Source organism: Podarcis tiliguerta (assembly GCF_965153285.1).
Source record: "Podarcis tiliguerta genome assembly, chromosome: 13".
In the NCBI taxonomy this organism is placed as follows: domain Eukaryota; kingdom Metazoa; phylum Chordata; class Lepidosauria; order Squamata; family Lacertidae; genus Podarcis; species Podarcis tiliguerta.
The window spans coordinates 11,217,737-11,240,335 of NC_139546.1; the positions used below are offsets into that span (position 1 = coordinate 11,217,737).

The 22,599-nt window shown below is 45.2% G+C and overlaps 2 protein-coding genes across 3 annotated transcripts in view; both read left to right on the forward strand.

Moving 5' to 3' along the window:
* The window catches only part of ACE (angiotensin I converting enzyme), a 68,527-nt gene extending 67,419 nt beyond the window's left edge, over nucleotides 1-1,108 (forward strand). Inside the window, exon 25 of the mRNA XM_083407471.1 lies at nucleotides 19-1,108. Coding sequence (XP_083263597.1) covers nucleotides 19-206 — 188 coding nt within the window. The 3' untranslated portion in view covers nucleotides 207-1,108. The remainder of the gene's footprint in view (nucleotides 1-18) is intronic.
* Nucleotides 1,109-14,047: 12,939 nt separating this feature from the next.
* KCNH6 (potassium voltage-gated channel subfamily H member 6) overlaps nucleotides 14,048-22,599 on the forward strand; it is a 119,323-nt gene continuing 110,771 nt past the window's right edge. Inside the window, exon 1 of one of the 2 annotated variants that reach the window (XM_083407477.1) lies at nucleotides 14,048-14,676. In XM_083407477.1, coding sequence (XP_083263603.1) covers nucleotides 14,601-14,676 — 76 coding nt within the window. In that variant the 5' untranslated portion in view covers nucleotides 14,048-14,600. The remainder of the gene's footprint in view (nucleotides 14,677-22,599) is intronic. The other variant, XM_083407480.1, reaches the window with a different exon arrangement.

Sequence of the window (22,599 nt, forward strand, 5' to 3'; positions counted from 1 at the left end):
TTCTTGGTTCTCACCCAGGCCAGATGCAAGGGGATAACAGAGTCAATTTCCTCGGGATGTCATTGAGCAGCAGTGACGCCGCAGCAGGCCAGTGGACCTTGCTCATCATCGGGCTCTTCCTCTTCATTACGACAATAGTTTTGGTCGCCAAATGCGTCATGAGCAGGCGAGGGGGCAAAGACGGCTTCGAAATGGAGCTGAAATGAGTCGGGGTGCTTCCAAACTGCTGTGCCTCCGTGTGTGAGTGTGCGCGAAAAGACCGTGGGCGGCTGTGTGTGAGAGAGGAGTGCGCTGGTCCTAATGAGAGTGTGAATGCGAGTGTGTGTATGTGTATTCATAATGTGTTCAATGGACATGAACAGAAATGCAGATGAGCTGTGTGTTTGTGAAAGGTGCAGAGGCTGTTTTTGTTTGACCCACAGGTCTGTAGAGAGTGTGAATGCATGTTTGTGTGCATATATACACAATGCATGCCTGCATACAAGGGTTCCATGACTAATGTGTGTATGCACATGTGTGTACATGGGTTGTGAGTACATGTACATGCATGTATCTCGTGTGTGTGGCCTAAGGCCTACTTCAGGTGCGGACAATTTACTCTGCACATGTACTGACAGATCTGGCTTGTGTGAGCTGCTGGAAGGGGCAGCCTCCCTGAAGCAGGCAGTTGTGTCAACAGAGGCATGAGAGGACTCTTCCTTCTAATTACTTCATCAAACCTTTTGATTATGCAAGAGCCAAAGCATTAAAAAAAATCCCCACACAATTTTTTTATTGTAAATATTTGGATTCTTGAAAGAAGAAAAAGGAAGAAGAGGAATGAAGAATCGGGCAAGGTGATCCAATTTGCTCATGGGACTGACTGGACTTCATAAATCAACATGGACTCAATGGGTTTCCTCAAGATTGGAATATATGCATTTGGGGAGCAGGTGAATTATATGTGGACTGTGGCCATTCTAGCAGGTTAAATGTTATGCAGCATTAAGCTGTGTTGGGCTTCTCCGAAAGCTGGAAGGACATTGTGTACGTTTTGCATCAGGCAGTTAAAAAAAAAAATCTGTTTGGTTCCTGGGTGACAATTAAAATGAATCACAGTCTCCACAAATTTAGTGGCTCTGCCGTTTTATGATAAAGGGGAAGGGAACAGCACGAAATAGACTGCAAGTCAGCCGTTGGCTCCTCAGAGAAGGTCTATGTATGAGGAAAGAAAACGAAAATGCTGCTCCCTGGTTAAGTACACGCACACACACACCAGAGACTGTCAGCTTTCAGGAAGTCTAGAACCCAAATACATTTTATAAAGGGTGTCTAGTTATGTTTTGCCTTGTTGCATCAGAAGCAGACACACCAAAAAGAGCCAGATTATTAGTTTAAAATCAGAAATGTCTACAATCTCAAAGGGTAATTTTTATCTCAATCCACTTGTGTTTTTGTGGTAGGGGTTGTTTTTTTTAAGTGTGAAGTCTGTTGTTCCTGAGGGTGAGTGCGATGCATTCATTGTTTGCTGTTCCACAGACAGTACTGATGGGAGACATTGCTTTAGGCGCTGTGTTTTGAGTCTGTCCCTTGCAAGAAAGTGAATTTGCTCTTAATCCTGACAGCCTGGACTTGAGAGTCAGGAAAAGGATTAAGCAAATGATTCCCCCCCCCTCCGAGTCTGTTGATTAAAAGCACCCTTGGGGCAGAGCCGCAGAGTTGCCACCATAAGGCTGCTTCCACACAAGGAGGACCGGGGCGGGGGCGGTTGATGCTCCCAAGGGCAACATCTGTGCTCATCTCTTCCTCCAGGGCAACAGGAAACGCTGCACCAGCCCAAACACAAGGAAGGCGCACCTGTAGAGTGACTTGTGGCACGATACCAATGATTTTTAAATGGGTTGAATAATTGCATCAAAGAGCTGGAAGGGAATCAAAGGCAACCGAGCCAGTTCAGCGTACGTAGTCGAGACCAATGTGTGGCACACTGGTACCCCCCAGAAAGCTGCCTGCAGATCGAATAACTCACCCAATCAAAAGAGCCACGCGGCACGTAACTCATTTGGCACATATGCCCAGTCAAATGACCCTCTGCTCTGATGCAAACAAGTACTGTATATCTCTACTGGAGAAAAGAAGACTGTAATGACTTCTTCAGCTGTGATTCCTGGACCAGGTGACCTTTGGGGTCCTTTTTAACTTCATATTTCTATGATTCTGTGATCATTTGGCAGTGATAAACCACTATCATCAAAGCAGCTCCCTGCTTGTAATTCTTTCTATGGCCAGGAGATGTCCCCATCCGATTCCCCCCCTCTGCTGTACCACGTTTGCTCATAAAGGGAAGCAAGACAGCTGTGAACTGAAACTGATAGAAGGGGAAGCTACCGTATTTTTTGCTCTGTAAGACTCACTTTTTCCCTCCTAAAAAGTAAGGGGAAATGTGTGTGCGTCTTATGGAGCGAATGCAGGTTGCGCAGCTATCCCAGAAGGCAGAACAGCAAGAGGGATTGCTGCTTTCACTGCGCAGCGATCCCTCTTGCTGTTCTGGCTTCTGAGATTCAGAATATATTTTTTCTTGTTTTCCTCCTCCAAAAACTAGGTGCGTCTTGTGGTCTGGTGCGACTTATAGAGCGAAAAATACGGTATTTGTCTTCACAAAGGGAGTGGATTTTACTGGTCACAGATTTCCAATAACATGTGAAGTTTCATTTTCAATTGCTTGCCTTCCTGGAACCATCTAATCAGGAATTCAGAGACTGGTTCTCTCCTGCAACAAAATATGGTAGTTGGATGTTGGAGTGGGGGAAATAACACCATCATTATTCCTCAAGGCACAGACTACAGGCAGTAAAAGAGAATTGCCTTTGTCCTCTGCTCCCTACACCTGCCCGATGTTCCACAAGACGTGTGTCTGTCCTAGAAGTTTGAGACCTGGCTTCTGAAGGAGAACTCATTCCAGAAAGGTTCATAACTGTTCCCAAAGCGAGCTGCCCTTCAGCTTTCAACAGCAGTGCAAGATAATGCCAATGCACCGAGAGAAATAATGAGCTTTGAAAACAGATTGCAGGGCTGAGTCGGAACTGTAAATTATGCAGGGGGAATCCTCAAGTGGAAGCTGGCAGGAGTTTAGTATTTCCTAGCTCATTTGGTAGAGCCTGAGACTCTTAATCTCGGGGTTGCGAGTTCAAGTCCCACACTGGGCAAAAGAGTCCTGCATTGCAGGGGGTGGACTAGATGACCCTCATGGTCCCTTCCAACTCTACGAGTCTATGATTCTATTAAGTCCGCAGGGTGTGTGCTGGATATTTCCCTGCCCTGCCGCCCAAAAATGTAGCAAACATTTGAGCCAGCTGATTCATCGGAGAAAAACTGCTTTATCTTTAAAACTGGGACGTTGGAACCAAATTCCTTCTGGAGGAAAATAAAGTAAAATTTGGATAGTCAGGAGATTGAATATTTTCTGGACTGCAGGTGTTGGAGGAGGCAGGCAAGATGGAGATGGACATGATGAAAAAATCTGTTTTCCGATGGTCTGCCTTTTCTCTGACTTGGGTTCGATGGTGGAAGAAAGATGGAATCTAAATGTAAGATATCTGCAAAAGTAGATTCTGGTTTCTGTTTCAAGCAGGAAGTCAAGGGGCATAAAACGAACCAGCAATATTTCTTAAGCAGCCTGCCCTTCTTTTCACAAACCTTGATTTTGCAGACTTAGAGGAGCATGAACCAAAACCACAGTTCCTGATATATGACAGAAAGTACTGCGAATCATTCACAACCCTGAGTACAACTGGCAGATACTAGACCTTTTTCCCCCTTCTTCTTTTTTGCATCTAATTGGACTGCTAAATAAACATATTATCTGAACATACTGGGGAGGCTGCTCCTCTAAACGCTTCTCAGTCTGGTAAGACGGTTTGGATTCATTTACTACAGAGTTTACAACCTTGAACTTCTAGCCTTTCATTTATATTTTATAAGATGCTTCCATCCTATCACCAAGTAACGGAAGAGAGAGAAAATTGCTCTCGACTGAAAAGCAATTCAGTGTTTAGTGCTTGATGATGAAACACAAACGGCTGCACCCTTTAAAGGCTCCCTCTTGGCACTCCCCCACCCCCACCTCTGCAAAGTGCAACGCTATTTCCAAGTCAAGATTAATTTAAGGGATCAGATGAGATATTCTGACCCTGGCCTCAGGTGGTGGTGGTGGGAGGAAACCCTCTCTGTTAAAATGCGGGCAACGTCTGAACTTCTAAAAACTGCCAACAAAAACTGTTCGGCATTATGGATGATAAGATTTTCTAGTTGCTTCAATTATCTTGCTGTTCATTCAAAAGACCCCTTTGCAGTATCCCTGTTTAATATCTGCTGTGTCATCCATAATATGGCTCAAAAGCATACTGAAACAATAGATTCCTTCCATTCTTCCAGTGCATAAAGAGGCAGGACTGATAGGCTGTTAATGATAATCCTTGAGTTAATTCATCTAGAATGAAAGCCACCAGCGCTGGATTTAGGGCAGTGCGTGCGCACACGCACACACACACACACACACACACAATGCTCCGTGTCGGAGGGGTGCAAATTTAAAAAAACAACTACAACTGTACCAAAAGGAATTACTGTGAAAATAAGAAATATTGGGTGGAAGCGTGCCAAATTTTGGCCTCACACAAGGCACCATATTACCAAAGCCTACCCCCGGAGTCACACCCAAGGACACTTGGAAATTTAAAGACAAATGAAGGTTGACATAATCTTAGCGTAAAGGTAAAGGGACCCCTGACCATTAGGTCAAGTTGCGGACGACTCTGGGGTTGCGGCACTCATCTCACTTTACTGGCCGAGGGAGCTGGCATACAGCTTCCGGGTCATGTGGCCAGCATGACTAAGCCACTTCTGGCGAACCAGAGCAGTGCATGGAAACGCTGTTTACCTTCCCGCTGGAGCGGTACCTATTTATCTACTTGTACTTTGATGTGCTTTTGAACTGCTACGTTGGCAGAAGCAGGGACCGAGCAACGGGAGCTCACCCCGTCGCCGGGATTCGAACTGCCGACCTGATCAGCAAGCCATTATTTCTCTTTCAAAAATCTATCATGTTTATTTAAGATCATACACTTTTCTACTTCTCCCCCCCCCCCATTTCTTTTCTGGTGCCATCACTGCACATTAATAACTGAAAAAGTAAGCATTGTTTTGAAAGTTGTCTCCACTACTGAGAGAGAGGACAACAGGTTGTGTCGAGGTGTTTTGGCATTTTCAGCTGCCATTTCTAGATTGCATTGTGCTTGTACCAAGATGCTTTTCAGCCCTACTGCTTCTACTGTGCTGAGCTATTTTCCCCAGGAATTACAATTTGGCTTGTAAGCTCCTTTTAGAAATGCAAAGATTTGCCCAAACCACTCCACTTACGGAAGGAGTGGCTTTGATTTCAGCTTGTTGATTTACTTTGCTGACAGTAATGGGGTCTGTTGGGTTCACTGTGTAAACAGGATGCTTTCTCAAACATCCTGCCTTTTTCAACAGAAAAAAGGGAGGGGGGGCTTTCAAGAGAAAGGGGGTATTGAATGAAAAGAAGCAAAGAGGGAAATCAAAGGATTTGGTGTGAGCGATGTATTGATCATGAGTTTTCTCCAGATTGTGCACACATCAGTTGTCTCCGCAGGCCCAGAAAACATGTAATGTAACCGCAGCAATAGAAAATCAAATCCATGGCCCGAAGAGACACAGAGAGTCAGTCATTTTGCCCATGGTTGCAATCCCTTGTGTTACCAATTTGTATGTATCCTAAGAAGATGTTGCAGGAGAGAACCAGTCTCTGAATTCCTGATTAGATGGTTCCAGGAAGGCAAGCAATTGAAAATGAAACTTCACATGTTATTGGAAATCTGTGACCAGTAACAAATACCGTATTTTTCGCTCTATAAGACACACCAGACCACAAGACGCACCTAGTTGTTGGAGGAGGAAAACAAGAAAAAAGATATTCTGAATCTCGGAAGCCAGAACAGCAAGAAGGATCGCTGCGCAGTGAAAGCAGCAATCCCTCTTGCTGTTCTGGCTTCTGGGATAGCTGCGCAGCCTGCATTCACTCCATAAGACACGTTTCCCCTTACTTTTTAGGAGGGAAAAAGTGAGTCTTTTGGAGCAAAAAATACGGTAATTGTTTGGCTCAGTTATAATATGTTTCGTCTTTGATATCAGGCATCTGTTTGACTAATTAGAAATATGCTTAGAGGTTAGTTCCACCTCCCTGATAATTTGGAGCTTACCTTAGAAATGTGCTAGTTGGTTAGGGCCAAAATTTAGACTTGGATAGGGGAGAATTAACCTGAGGCTGTATATTCAGAAGCAAAACACTGGATAGTTGTCTGTTCAGGATTTGCTGCAGGGGTGAAAAATCCCAGGCACGCTAGGTGGCAGTATTGAGCTACTGGGGTTCACCACTGCCATAGTCAAGAATTCCAGCAGCAATAGGAAAGCGAGGCAAATAATTCTGGTATTTGTATTATTTTGCAAAAGGCAGCATGCCTAAAACTGTACTTGGGCTACCCCCAAATGCATACCTGCCCACCCCACCCCCCGCACCTCCTCAAGCAATGCAGCAGAGGAATAAAAAGTTCCATGAGATAAAAAGCCAAAGCTACACTCTGACTGAAACGTGGCACTTGCTGTGGCCTCTGCTTCTGCATTGAAGGCTAACATCAGAAGGAATTTGCCCCTCTTTTGTGTTTGTGAAGTGCCCTGGAATATTAATTGAAAGGATCCCTGGAAAACTGTAATGCAGAGATGGTAATGGACTGTAATTCGCTTAGACCAATTTCATGCCTGAAAAATTATGTAGTACAACAACCGAGAAAAGAAAGCGTACACTTAGAATGGCCATTCTTCTTCTGGCCTTTGGGCAAGGAAGAGAGGGGAGGAGTACTCTGTAGAGTTTTCTCTCTCTCTATTGAAGGTCATTCTGAAGGAGAAGAGCAGGAAGGAGCAAGGAGGAGACCACAGTGGCAGCAACCTATTGGATCTGGTGTCGCAGGAGCTCCAGAAGGAACAGGGAATGGAAGGGGTGAGTTAAATACGGAGCATGAGACTGTTGGTCTCAGGGTTGTGAGTTGGAGCCCCATGTTGGACTAGATGGCCCTTGTGGTCCCTTCCAACTCTACACTTCTATGATTCCCAAAGTCATAAAACCTGGATCTGATGCCAAGGGAAGATGGTTCTGCTTGACCAGTGGGGACCTGCAACAAAGCATTGCAAAATATCTCCAGCCCCTAACAGGAGTGCTTCTCAGGAAGTTGGGAACTGGCACCTTATAGCACTATTAGAAATTCACAGGTGACATTTTCCTTTCCTTTCCCACCCTCCTAGAAACTTACTCAACAGTGTTATAAAATCCTAAAGGGCTCAAGAGTCATGCTTGAGGGGAAGGGGATAGCATGGGCTGTAGGCTGGTGGTCCACTTGCACACCACCCACAAAGAGGATCTACACCACTTTTCAAAGGATGGTGGTACAAATTTGCATACAATTTGCATAAGCTAGTTCAAATGCATGGAGGCAAATTTATAAACCATTGCAAGTAGGTAAATTTTTCCAGAAGGCAAGACAATTAATTTCCCAGCCAAATCACGCCGAATAATTAAAAAAAAACTTTAATTAATTTGCACCCCAGCCCATCAGTTCCTCTACAGTTAATTTGCTCCCAATTAATTCCCCTACCCAGATCCTGCTCCAAAATCATTTCCCTTCCAATTAACTGCCCCAGCTCATCAGTAACAGCTACCCACTTCCAATTAAGTAAATAAATAGGGTGCCTGGGTGTGCAAATCCATGGCAGGAGGTCTTACTGTGAGATGAGCTGGCTGGTAGGTGGTGGCCTTCCTTCGACTAAAAACTGAAATAATTCAAAGGCAAGCCAGCTGCTCCCACGCCATGCTGCAAATTGAGACTTCAAATGCCTTTGGAAAAAGGATGGCGCTTCCATTTCCAGGTGTATTGAATGGAAAAGAAATGGCTTCTCCTATGGGCTCAGAAGGGTAAACTTTTCTCCTTCTATATAATGTCTCTGGAAATGGAAATTATATTGTTTCCCCAGGGGCTTCTGATGATTTTATTCATAGTGCAGCAGCTGAGCTGCCAGCATCCTGATTAATTAGCTTAAGACAAACAAACAGAAAACACCAGCCACCTCATCTTGCTCAGAGCATCCTAGCAAGCATGTGGCTTGCCAGATTTTTTTTACCAGACATGAAGGGAAAGAGGGCATCAACCCTGACCGTGCAGGAAATGGCCATAGCTCAGTGGCAGTGGCCATATGCCTTGCATGCAGGTTCAACCCTGCCTGAAACTCTGGCGAGCTTCTGCCAGTCAGTGTACAATTTGGAGCTGCAGATGGACCACTGTGACTCAGTCTAAGGTAGCTTCCTATGGACTTCTTTGCATCTATGGTAGGACTGCACCAGCACCTCTGGATTCTGACATCTGGTCTTTCAAGTCATCTCAGTTATCACCGGTGAGCAACTAAACCCTGACCCAAAGCTGGCCCTGTTAACTTTAGAGAATCCTTTGATGACCCACAAAGACCTGGTCACCCTATTGCTAGCTGTGGCATGGATGGAAGTTGCTCAGCATTGCAAGGACCCCAAAGGTCCATCCAAAATGGGATGGATGGGAAAGGATTGGGATATAGAGCTCTCTGAGCATTTAATACAACATAGACATGTGGTGCAAGGCGAGTTAGGCATGACTCATTTGGTACCATTTCATAGGATCATAGAATCCTAGAGTTGGAAGAGACCACAAGGGCCATCGAGTCCAACCCCTTGCCAAGCAGGAAACACCATCAGAGCACTCCTGACATATGGTTGTCAAGCCTCTGCTTAAAGACCTCCAAAGAAGGAGACTCCACCACACTCCTTGGCAGCAAATTCCACTGTCGAACAGCTCTTACTGTCAGGAAGTTCTTCCTAATGTTTAGGTGGAATCTTCTTTCTTGTAGTTTGGATCCATTGCTCCGTGTCCGCTTCTCTGGAGCAGCGGAAAACAACCTTTCTCCCTCCTCTATGTGACATCCTTTTATATATTTGAACATGGCTATCATATCACCCCTTAACCTCCTCTTCTCCAGGCTAAACATGCCCAGCTCCCTTAGCCGTTCCTCATAAGGCATCGTTTCCAGGCCTTTGACCATTTTGGTTGCCCTCCTCTGGACACGTTCCAGTTTGTCAGTGTCCTTCTTGAACTGTGGTGCCCAGAACTGGACACAGTACTCCAGGTGAGGTCTGACCAGAGCAGAATACAGTGGCACTATTACTTCCCTTGATCTAGATGCTATACTCCTATTGATGCAGCCCAGAATTGCATTGGCTTTTTTAGCTGCCGCGTCACACTGTTGCTTCCCCTTTATCAGTTACAAAACTAAATCAGATAATAAGATCTGGGAGCAGCTGCCAGGACCATATAATACCAGTCCTAATGGATCTACCCTGGGTCCTGGTGTGTTCCTGAGCACAATTCAAAGTGTTGGTGCTGAGCTTTAAAGCCCTAAATGGCCTCGGCCCAGTATAATAATAATAGTAATAGTAATAATAATAATAATAATAATAATAATAATAATAATAATAATGTTATTTATACCCCGCCCATCTGGCTGGGTTTCCCCAGCCACTCTGGGTGGCTTCCAACAGAATATTAAAATACAATAGTCTATTAAACATTAAAAGCTTCTCTAATAGGGCTGCCTTCAGATGTCTTCTAAAAGTCTGGTAGTTGTTTTTCTCTTTGACAGCTGGTGGGAGGGTGTTCCACAGAGTGGGTGCCACTACCGAGAAGGCCCTCTGCCTGGTTCCCTGTAACTTGGCTTCTCACAGCGAGGGAATCGCCAGAAGGCCCTCAGCACTGGACCTCAGTATACCTGAAGGAGTGTCTCCACCCCCATTGTTGAGTCCAGACACTGAGGTCCAGCTACAAGGGCCTTCTGGCGGTTCCCTCATTGTAAGAAGTGAAGTTACAGGGAACCAGGCAGAGGGCCTTCTCGGTAGTCATGCCAGCACTGTGGAAAACCCTCCCTTCAGATATCAAGGTGATGAGTAACTATATAACATTCACAAGACATCTGAAGGCAGCCCTGTATCAGGAAGTTTTTAATGTTTGATGTTTTATTATAGTTTTATATGTGTTGGAAGCCGCCCAAAGTGGCTGGGGCAACCCAGCCAGAAGGGCAGGGTATAAATAATCAAATCATTGTTGTTGTTTATTGCTTGCTTGCTTGCTTGTAGTAGCAGCAGCAGCAGCAATTGCTTTTATCTGACCCCCCCCCCAGCTGCCCAGCTGCTTAGTCCTTGTTTTCATGGCTAGAGTCGTCATAGTTAAAAGTAGAAGTTGGCAAATGTGTCCTTTTTTTTGCTCTTCAAAATATGCCAACCCTAACTATGGAGGGATAATGCACTGAGTAAAAGAGATTAAAACTAATGTCCATTTCTCTTCTCTATACAGAACTTTTTGTTTCTATCTCCTGCCCCTCCACCGTTGTACTGGTTTGTTGCCTTATGAAACACCCATTAAATTACCTTGCAGAAAATTAAAACAATCTACAGGTAGCATTTACTCAAGAAGAATCAGTAAGGGAAGAACAGGCTGCTGGTCTGCCTATCGCCTCCCCACTGGCTCAGGTAATTTATTGCAAGCACTGTTGCTTGACTCACAACAGTGCATGTATTCGTGTTTGCTCCAGCTCCAGCATGTTCCCACCACTGAGTACGCATAACATTAGCCACAACGCATTGGTACCTTCTTGAGAAATACTCCTGCGCTTTGCCTAAAACCGTGTTTCATCTGAATAGAAAACAGAAGCTGCAGCTAAGCTGAAGGGTGTCTGTTTCAGGCAGCCATATGTGAATTGGACATCCTCACCCCATCTCTGGTGTGTACAGCAATGTAAGAAAGGGATTTGAAATGCAGTGAGGGGCGGGAATCGACCTCGTCGTGTTTCAAGCTACACATAGCCTGAGTCAGGAAGGGGGCTATATCAGCAAATACATCCCTTTTCTCTCTCTCAAAGAAGAATAGTAAACACAGTCCAGCTCACCCACATCTGGACTCTATGACTGCAGTGCTACAGAAGGAGAAGGCGTGATGGAAAGGAAATTGGGTAATAAGTTTTACTGGTCAAAGCCTGTTGCTGTTGAACGGGGTCTATTGTACCATGCCAGATGCAATGAAAAACATTTCTGGCTTCAATGAAGTAAAGGCTCTTTGACAAGCTGTTTTTCTCCCCACCCCCCATCGTGCTTGTTTACTAGCTTATCTCAGTCAGCGATGATGAAACTAAGTGGAATCTAGTTAGTAGGTTACATATTTTGCCCCAGCTCCCACAATATGTACACCCAGCAGTGAAAGAATAAAATCCTTCCCTCCATAATTTAGCGCTGCCATTCTGGACCTGTCTGCTCCTGCCCTCTTTCTACACTGTTGGCAAGACACCGTGCAGAAAACAACATAAATCTTGTACTGAAAGAAAAAAGAGAAGTGAAGATAATATTAGAAAGGAAGGTTGAAGGAGAATTCTTTTGCGAGACTCCGCAAATGGATTTGAACTTGAACCAACAATGCTCCAATTCCAGAGCTGATTGGTAAACCAAGGTCCTAAGTAAATGTTCCAGCCAAAATTTGCCAGGGTTTATTTGAAGCTTCCCGGCTCCGCAACTGCACAAGCAGCATGAGAATAGAGAAGAGGGAAGGGAAATAGACAGGGGAAGGGCCATAGCTCAGGTTCAATCCTCAGCAATTCCAGGCAGTGAATAACTGAGCTAGATAGATCAAGCTTCTTATGCATCCTGTGTTCCTGTGGAAGAGTTTAGGAGCATTGAGAATGAATGGAAAATGAAATAGAAACTGAGTCAGAGACACCGGAAGGAAGAAAAGCAAGAGAGCAAAATGAAGTGAAATGAAGGATGGAGAGAAAAGGCTTTTCCCGGATGTTGTCTGTCTCTTTGTTTTCTTTTTCTTTAACATACAAACCATTTTTCTATGTATGTAGAAGTCTCCTAAGTATGGAGACAAACCCCTTGATTTTCCCTGTAAGTGACCTGCACACCTACTATTGGATGTCGGGATGCCAAATTGACTATTAATATGCAGAATTGGAAGCACACAACAAAATTTTGCGGCATATCCCCAGACAATAACAGACCCTCCAAGTGTCCCTATTTTCCTGGGACAGTCCCGGATTTACAGAACCCATCCCAGTTTCTGATTTGATCCTGGAATGTGACGCTTTTCTTTAGGACGTCCCTATTTTCACTGGAGAAATGTTGGAGGGTATGGAATTATGCAACCTCTGAGCCAAGGAGATAAGTAACTAGAGAACCTTTAGAAGACATCTGAAGGCAGCCCTGTATACGGAAGTTTTATAATGTTTAAAGTTTTATTAAATCTGTGGGAGGAGGTTTTCATATTTAGGGAAAAGGAAAAGTTGTTCCTTTTCCTTTTCTTCCACCCCTTACAGTGCAGAGAAGAGTTTATAAGGTGGTGTAGTGACAATAAAGGTTTATTATTATTATTATTATTATTATTATTATTATTATCATCATCCTCTGCTCTGCCTCACCCAGGATACTAAATGATTAGGGACTCATGTTAGCCAATGCCTGTCCCTGCCCACAACTCACCTTCAGTATTGTATAGGGCTTGAAGTTGCTGAGGACAGATGTTTGTCTGGCTGTTTGGGAAATGAGGGTAACTTGTTTCCTTTATGATTTACAAACTAACACCATTCTTTGTATCTGGGAAGTCCCTAAGATATGCAGAGACTGCTACCCTGTTACATTTAAGATGTGCGGATCCAGAATTGGCTTCCACAGTCACCTACCGACACACTGTTAAGACCACATTCATGGAGCACAATCTTACTCGGCTATGAGTGATCGCCAAAGATGAAGATGATGAGGAAGACATTTAAGAAGGATGTTGACAAGCTGGAAGGTGTGCAGAGGAGAGCAACCAAGATGATGAAGGGTCTAGAAACCAAGCCTGATGGGGAACAGTTGAAGGAGTTGGGTATGTTTAGCCTGGATAAGAGGAGACTGAGAGGAGATATGACAGCTACCTTCAAATATCTGAAAGGCTTTCACATAGAAGATGGAGCAGGCTTGCTTTCTCCTGCTCCAGAGGGTAGGACCCAAACCAATGGCAGAGCATGAGACCCTTCACCTCAGGATTGTGGGTTCGAGGCCTACATGGGTGAAAGTTTCCACATTGCAGGGGATTGGACTAGATGAGCCTCAGGGTCCCTTCCAACTAGACAATTCTATGGTTTTTGGACGTTTCTGTTTCACTGTGAAAGTGATAGTCATAGGACCACCAAAGTTGAGGTTTGGATGGGTGGAAGAATATGATGTCCTCCTATTAATATAAGGTTATGAAGGTTGAGAGCAAACATGTTTTATCATCTTTTTAAACAAATACAGCTCCTTTTCAAATCGCATAAGCTCCACTGCACAAAAACTTAGTTCTCATTGCAGTTTCCCCGCACTGCACAAAATGTTTCCAGCAGCATGTTTAGAACAAACCCTGAATCTTGTTACAGCTTTATTACTATAGCTTTCTGCGATGGATGCCAAGTGCTAGACGGCGAGGTGTCTGCTGAGGAGCGGGGGTGAGATCTCCATCTCTTCTTTGAATGATCCGGGCAGGAATCCTTTGTTTCCTCCACGTCTCCTTCCCTGACCCCCCAAAAGCAAAAGACTTGAGAGCGCAGTGCCAAAAAAGCATGCTGAACAAAGCGGTCTAAGCAAAATGTCATCTCCCAAGTTTCTTCTGCGGGGAGTCAGTCCCTGCCCCTTTTCCCCCGCTGCCCCCGCCCCACCCCACCGGCTCTTCCTTCCGCCCCCGGATTACCAACCGGCAACCCGGGCGGCATCCTCCCTTGGACGGGCGCTTCAGCACCACAGCTTGCGAACAGCTCCCGCTCTCATCTGGGTCGGGAAGCATTGCCTTGGCTCTGGCTCTGTGAAGGAGGCGAAACGGGTGGGAGGGAGAGGAGAGGAGGAGACCCCTCCCACGCGCCCGCACCCTCCTCCCAGGCAGCCCCAAGCCTCCCCTCCAGCACCCACGGTGCTGAGCTGTTAGGGCAGAGAGGCAGCGAGTTCTTTCTGGTCCTTGCCTATTTAGCATCCCAAGAAGAGGGATGGGAGGTGGCTGCTGGCTATTGTCAGATTAACAGCTGTTGCTGCTGACAACTCTCTTCGGGAGACATATATGGAATGGGACACTGATGACTAAGCATCATCATCGTTTTCTTTTTAAGGGAGGGGGGACCTAATCAAACGTGGTGCCTCCCACCCCATCTCTTTCCCTTTGGCGCTCATCTCTCCCCCTTGGTTCACAACGACCCACCCCCGCCTTTGATGGAATTGCATTGGCCACAAACTAAGGGAACCTAGAGGAGGGGGCGGGAGGGCTTCCCCCTTTTCCAAGGCTTCACCAGGACAGATCCGCGTCTTCTTCTCCCACCCAGGAGAGAGAGAGAGAAATTGCGTGGACATACCAAGCCAGCTCATCATCTTGTGCAGAGCGGAACTTTCTTTTTAGCCATTGGATGTGAACGACAATTCGAAAATGCCTGTCAGGAGGGGGCACGTTGCCCCCCAGAACACCTACTTGGATACAATCATCAGGAAATTTGAAGGACAAAGTGAGTAGCGCGTCTCTGTAGCCTTCCCTTCTCTGTGTTTGCTTTGCTTGAAGGTCAGAACTAGCAAGTGCGAGGAAGCTCCATTTTTTGCCTGCCGATATTGATGTGGAATGTGGGGCAGGCAGTAACAGCGGGGGGGGGGGGGCCTTGATGCCTGGGTATATTTCAGAGCATTCCTCATTCTAGTTTGGGTACTGCTGCTTAAAACTTCCAGGATATTAAGGTAGCCTGCTTCCCTGGTCATTGCCCAACTCGCACCTGTGTTGTGACCGATTGTTGCAAAGGGACTGTCTCGGGTTTTTATTGTAAACCTGGAATCAATCCCACTGCTTTTAAAAGCACAGACTTTGGGTAATGTATCCAATTAAACAAAAATAACAAAAATGGCTGTTTCGTTAAAAATCTATCCCTGGGCAATTAGGCTTCTCTCCTGGCCTTTTGGGTGGTGGTGGAATGTTATTCAATAAATTTACTGGATTTTAGTTTTTTTGGGGGGGTGGGGGGGGAAGGTTGGCCATGTAACTCATGTTATCAGTATGTTCAGTATTTTCCTTTGATAATATTGCTGCTTGCTAGAAATAATCCCATAAATCAGAACTTTCCATTAAAACAACAGCACCGCTAAAGTTTTGCAGCTTTACAGTACAGCAGAAAGCCCTGCCCCTTAGCCCAAACATAAGAACTGTCTAATTTCACTGAACACTACCACTATAAAGCCACAGGCAATCAGCCTGCCACTTGCGTGCTTATGGCACATTTTTTGCACATTTTTGCACATACACAACTCCAAACTTTTTTTACTTTCCCCCCCTTACTTTTTGTGTGTGTGTGTTGTGCACAATATCTGAATTTCCTGTATTCTGGCTAGATAGGTGCAGCAGAAGGCTGCCTATATGTTGCCGGATCTGCAGTGCATGGGCGTACAGACTAAGCCTTGGGTTTTCCTACATATGTTAGTGGACTGCAGGATGTGGCAGGGTGCTTCTGTGGAGACTGGCCTGAGGAAATCTGTGTCTTCTATGTTAATTTCATTTGCTGTATTGGGCCTACCACGTAAAACCCAAATCTCCCAAAGAGCCTATGCTGATGTCACAATGTGGTCCAAGAGCTCAAATCCCAGCACGGTTGCCAAAAGTCTCAGGTTCCCATCTCAAAAAAATCAGATTTGTAATAATTCACAGGGATATTGTGAGGCTAATAAAGATGCAAGCTACCAATACTGTATAAATGTTAAATGTAGTCCTATTATTTATCTGAACCACAGGAGTGTCTGCTGGCATCAGAATAACGCCTAGCATCCAGCTAAGTTCAGGAGACCTATTGAAATTAATGTACTTAAGTGAGCCACATCCATTAATTTCAATGGGCTTGCTCTGAACAGGACTAACATTGGATACAGCCCAAAATATTTGTACACAAATGAAATATTTGTACTCAAGTGAAATAAATAGTGAAGTTGCCAGCTAGCAAAAGGGAGCTCTCTCTCTTTTAACCTGAACACAGTTAAACATGTGGAACACATGGCTACTGGAAGCCATGAAATGCCAGGGGAAAAGGAACGGGAAAAGAATTAGATCAGCAACGGAGGCTGAATTTTTTTTACGATACCCAGAAGTGTAATTTTCAGGCACTTATTGCCAATAACTAAGGGTAGATATCATCCTGCCCAACTTGTGACTTACAGGCTGTTTACACACCAGACGTATAAAGCACATTTAAAGTGTATTGCTCCACACCCCAAGCCCTAAAGACAAAAGATTCCCAGGAGCTGTTGTTTACTCCTCACAGAGTTACAGTTCCTATGATTCTTTGGGAGGGCTTATATGTGGTTTAAATGTCATGTGTGTGCACACCTGTGCTCTGTGTGTGTGTGTGTGTCAGACACATTTCAAGTCAATGGGAGTTTTCGTTTGTCCACTGAGGTGAATCACAGCCTTACTCTACATTCATTTTTATGTAAGTTTTTAAGTTGATCGATACACATCAATTTCCCTTAGGTGTTTTGCCTAGATGAATCCTGATGGCTTAAGAAAAAGTAGCTGCCCTTGTAAGCATGTGAAAGAATCTGAATGTTCTCTTTATGTATTGCTTATAACTCTGAGCCACTGAAGAAGACGCTTTGGGTTGAAGTGACTGGAAGTTGTTGAATAATATTATAAAGAGCTTGTTTGTGTGTCGAACAATGGTGCATGCGAAGCTGCGCCCATCTGCTCTTGATATTGAATTTAAAGCCATTAAATAAACTGTAAAAAAGAAAATGTATCTCATTTTGGAAGTTTATACACCTTTATTTGTTTTATTGGCACTAGTCTTTATGAGTGGGCTTTTATTTTATGTGCCGGTCACCAATTTATGACCATTAGAGGTGGAACAAGATGTTTTTGTTGCAGGGGATGTAATGCCAAGGTAGTGTAGATGGAATAACTTTCTGGATAAGACAAAGGTCAGGCAGACTCTGAAATCTAATTCAGAAAAAAAGACCTCATGATTTATTTTGGTCTTTTGATATTGCCCTGTAGCTCAGAAATCCATCTAGGCTGCCCCCTGAGAATCATTTGTTCAATGTTTCTCTTGAGGGCTCAGAGCAAATGATAGGCTTACCTTAAAGAATCTCCAGTCAAGCCATTTGCCATGAAGCAGAAACTCATAATATCCATGGAACCAAAATATATTGTTTAGTCTCTCATTAGTACCCCAGGAACCGCCACTCATATCTTCAGGGCTTTACAACCTGGTGTCTATGTGTGAAGCTGTCTTGGAGATCTTTTAAGGCAGAACGAAGCAGTCCCTTGGATGTGGAGGATGGGCTTCAAGGAGGAAAAGGCACCAATCCTGCAAAGTCTGTTTTGGCTTCTCTACTCTTCCATTCATGACTCAAGGGCCACATACCAGCAGTTGATATGTCTACAAGAGTGTAGATGCTACATCAGGGTCAGAGTAAGGTGTGCCTTTCAGAGGTTGTTGTACTAAAGTTCCCACCACAGAGAAGAGAGTGCTTCTATTCAGCCTTAAGATCACTGTTGTTCCATTTAATACTTCATTTGTACAGGCAACCCCCAATTTGCACACAACAGAGCCTACCCTGCCCCTTAATCCCTGTTACGCCCCCTTTCCCTGCCACTTCCGGGTTCGTGGATAATGCAAGCGCACATGGTTGCAAATGCTTTGAATGCGCGCAAAATGGCCGTTGCCTGTACACTTGTCTTTCCGTGTTACCATACTGAAGCCACCCTTTCTGGATCCCACTGTGTTGGATAATTTATAGCAAGTCTACAGCATTCGCTTTCTGAAGAGGATACCAGAACATGTGATGGCTTAGTTTCAGAGTTTCTTGGACTAAACGGATTCTCTAGGCTCATTCCAGTCTAGGCCTGGCTTTAGACCCAAGACCACTTTTGCCATCCTATTGAATGATCTTCTTTGGCTATCACTCATAGCCAAGTAAGATTGTCTTCCATGAACACGGTTTAAAAAGTGAGTCTGTAAGTGACTGTGAAGGCCAATTTTGGATCCACACGTCCTTCCACAGTGGGGACATAGGTCCAAGCGGGAGATGATCACGGTGAGGGTTTGCCAAGTGTGCCTTCCTCTTAGCACGTTTCTCCCTTTTGTCCTGAGTGTGAGTGTCTTCAAAGCCCGCGACACCTTTGGCAAAGGCTGTTCTCCAATTGGAGCGCTCGCAGGCCAGTGTTTCCCAGTTGTCGGTGTTTATACTACATTTAAAAAAGATTTGCCTTGAGAGAGTCTTTAAACCTCTTTCGTTGACCACCAGCAATGCGCTTTCCAGTTTTAAGTTTGGAATAGAGTACTAAACTAGTGTTGATTCTGCTGCACCTCTCTGCAGCACCCGGTACCATTAGCCATGATATCTTTCTGCATGACCTGGACAGGATGGGAGGCACTTTTTATGTTGGTCTTAGTCTTTCCTGAATAGGAATTTCCATTAGTGAGTGTTGGGGACCCCTGCTCATTTATTTGCATTTAACCTATGATGACCTGGGGATTCCATCCTCCCTACTATTTTAACATGTGCATGGAATTGCTGAGAGAGGTTTCCAGGGATTTAGCATGTGTTGTTATCAATATGCAGGTGACACACAGCTCTACCTCTCACTCCCATTGGATTCCAAGGACGCTGTTGATGTTTTGAATCAGTGCCTGGAGGTGGTAATGGAATAGACGAGAGCCAAGAAATTGAAGCTTGCTCCAGGCATGACAGTTGCTCCTGGACAGGAAAGGGGCCAATTCAAAGGACAGGTGTCACAGTCTGCTTTGTGTAGAGCAGCACCTCCTTTGGGGGGGGTCATATTTGTAATTTGGAAGAGCACTCCTGGGCCTGGGTTTGCTCCTGAATATTCAGCTAGTGTGCCCAGCTTGGCACACTGTTGTTTTTTAGTGATTTAGTCGTGTCTGACTCTTCGTGACCCCATGGACCAGAGCACGCCAGGCACTCCTGTCTTCTACTGCCTCCCGCAGTTTGGTCAAACTCATGCTGGTAGCTTCGAGAACACTTTCCAACCATCTCGTCCTCTGTCGTCCCCTTCTCCTTGTGCCCTCCATCTTTCCCAACATCAGGGTCTTTTCCAGGGAGTCTTCTCTTCTCATGAGGTGGCCAAATACTGGAGCCTCAGCTTCAGGATCTGTCCTTCCAGTGAGCACTCAGGGTTGATTTCCATAAGAATGGATAGGTTTGATCTTCTTGCAGTCCATGGGACTCTCAAGAGTCTCCTCCAGCACCATAATTTACTAACTACATAAATTCCTGATGTCTGACCTGACCATCCAGATCAGGTTCCTGCAATATACTGTAATGCTTTGAAAAGCCTCTGGAAATCTCAGTTGGCACAGTGAGGGTCTTGATGAGTTCTTGCCTGTCAGATCATATTGGACTGGTTGCATGTTTGTGGCTGTGCCAATATTATGAAACTCCTGGCCATTTGGCTCCACTTTTTCCTTATTTTCTCTGATCTACCCAAAAAAAGTCTAGCATGCACTTGACCTGCCAGGCTGATACGTGGTTTTTAATGGCTGTTTTTACCGGTCATGCCTGTCTCTCTCTGTTTCCGTTCCTAATTGTGCTGTTAATTTTTGTTTCATTTTATTGTTATAAATGTTTTGCGAGGTGCTGTGAATACGAAGGCAGGACATGATATAATGCGCCCCGCCCCAATAAATAAAGAAGCATTTAGGAGCATCCATTGCAGACGCTTTGCATTGCCTGTGGTTTCCAGTCCAGGACTTTTAATTCAATTTCTCTGTAAACAGAATTGTGCTGCCAACCTCAAAATCAACATCCCTTTGCCCCACCCACCCCTAAACACACACACACACACACACACACACACACACACACACACACAGCTGCCCACTCTCTTACCCACCCTGCTTTAAGCTCTAATTCAGTGAAATATTGGTAGGCGAACCTAATCCGCTCCTGGTGCCTTTGCCAAGATACGTGGAGCAGAGCCCAGCTGGCTTCTTAGCAGCAATGCATTTGGATGGGCAGAGGGATAACATTCTGCAATTGCCCTTTGAGAAAGGGGACTGGCTGCAAAATGAGTGTGCTCAAGCAAGCACAGCTGTGGCCATGCCCCAAAGGGAAGAGGGGCAGGAATGCCCTCCTCTCAGCCTCTGGCAGGTTGAAGTTCTGGATGCCATGCTAAGCAAACGTGGCCATAACATTTGGCTGTGCTCTGCTTCAGCACAGAGCTTTCACCTGGACTCTCTCTAAGGTCCAATTTATCTGGGAAAGTTGCTTATTGACCCAGCTGCATGCGGAAACAGGTTTCCGCAGGTTGTACAAAAACCTTCTCTGGCATGGGGGGCAGAACCCATCCAGCAATGTGCAAGATGCACACATAATCCCAAAGGAATCCCCATACTTTATTTCATTTTTCTTTTAATTTTACACTTTCATACCTTGCCTTTCCCACAAAGTTCAAGGTGGCTTACTTAAAAGCACATCATAGCATCAGATTAAATCATCAGTCACTGAGGTAAACATAAGGGCTAGTCCACACTATAGAAAGCATGGGTCCAAGCAGTTTTCACTTTGTCTCATGCATTATAAGCACAGGTCCAAGTGGCTTTGCCTTTGCCCCAACACCCTCCCCTGGAAAACCTGCTCTTTGTCACTAAATCGGAACAAACAGCAATCTGCAGATAACTCAAGTCCCATTTGTTCCGATTCAATGCTAAATATTGGATTTCCCCAGGGGGAGGTGGTGGGGCAAGCAGGTGTAGATAAGCCCTAAAACAGCAAGGAACAACTATATCTAAAATGGTAAAGCTTGGGGGCCACTAAGGAAAAGACTCTGCGCCTAGTAGTTGACCACCACGAAGCAGAATCTGGAGAACATCCTCCTCAGCATGAGGGGGAAGAAAATATGGGAAAAGGCAGCCTTTAAGGTCCTGTAGATCACCATCTTATGCACTGGGTGCTGTTCTCCATACTCTAGAGGACATGGTAACCGAAGGGGGATATAGAGAAATTATATTATGTTGCAAAACTATGTCCCTATATATAATCTTGTAAACAGATGTATAAACGTATATTCACTGAGTAATGATTCCCTCCAGTAAGTGATAACCTCTAAAATAGTGGAGGGGGACATTTGGTCCTCCAGATTTTTCTGGATTCCATCATCACTGATGTGACAAAGCAAGCCGGTTAGTAAATAACACAGTTCCAAGCTGGAGCTAACTCTTCATTAGCAAAACACGATCTGGCCTAGGTTTCACCTGCCCTGTAGGTCTTGCTCCAAGAAATCAATTGCCGAGACCAAAAGTCCCTGCCTTCCCACAGCCGACTATGTATTCTCCTGTTCAGGGTTTCTTGCAAGCAATCAGAAACTATGCCTACGTGAAGCCTGCCACTGCTCCACCTGTTTCAGCTCTCTTCTGGTTCTGGGAGAGCAGGGGATCTTGTTGCAGCAGGAGGGGGAGACACCCATGACTTTTCACCAGCCTGACTCATCTCTGCCTCTTGTCCTCTCTCTGCCTGCTCACCTGCTTACACTTCAACTTCTGCCTCTGATTCTTGACTTCTCTCTGCCCCAGACTCTCCCAGCTCACTAAGCCCTGTTACCCCTTCAGCCTCTGACACCTCCTCTTCTCAGTCTGCTCCCTCTTCTTCCACTGACCACTCATCCTTGTCCCACCACAAATCCCCAGGCTCCGAGCCTTCTTCCCTTGGGGGTTCCCCCACTTGGTTCCTCCCACCACTCCTCTGTCCATCCAGCCCATGACAGCTGACCATTGTCCATGCTGGAGAGCTACAGCTCCCCACCCTCTCCTCTAAATGCTGCAATACATAAGCATACATAACAGCCATTAAATCCTATTGAACTCTGAAGACTTGCTTCCCTGAGTCAACCTTGTTGGGGGGTTGGGACTGGGTTATGGCCACCAAAATCGTGCTAATAATCAGAGTATGCCCAGTCTAAGTTTGAAATGCTATTGGTGGGAAACCATGAGTTCACCTCAAGCCACCATCTGTCTTGGCATGGATGAGCTTAGAAAGGTCTTTGTCTTTGGCAATGGCTCTGGAGTCATAGGCATCAGCTGGTAGGTTGTGCTCAATCTGGGATCTGGGAACATCTGCTCTGAATTTGAGTTCACAATCACCAGGGCTCGCTCCCAGAAACTCTCTGCAGTGCCAGCACTCAACTTTTGAATGTGTGAAGTGTTCAGAAAGAGGAGAGTGCCTCTCGGCAGTAGCAGACTGCCTTTTCCGCAAGACCCAGTAGTCAGGGTCAGCCTTCAACACATCTGGGTGGAAAGGCTTTGAGGGTGTGACCTCCAAGAAGCATGAACACAGCACCCCTTAAATGCTGGTAGTTTTACATGACTCTCTGGGTTGCAAGCCAGAAATGCTTGCTTACTTATGAGTTAAGGTGACCATTTAATGCAAAAGGGAAATAC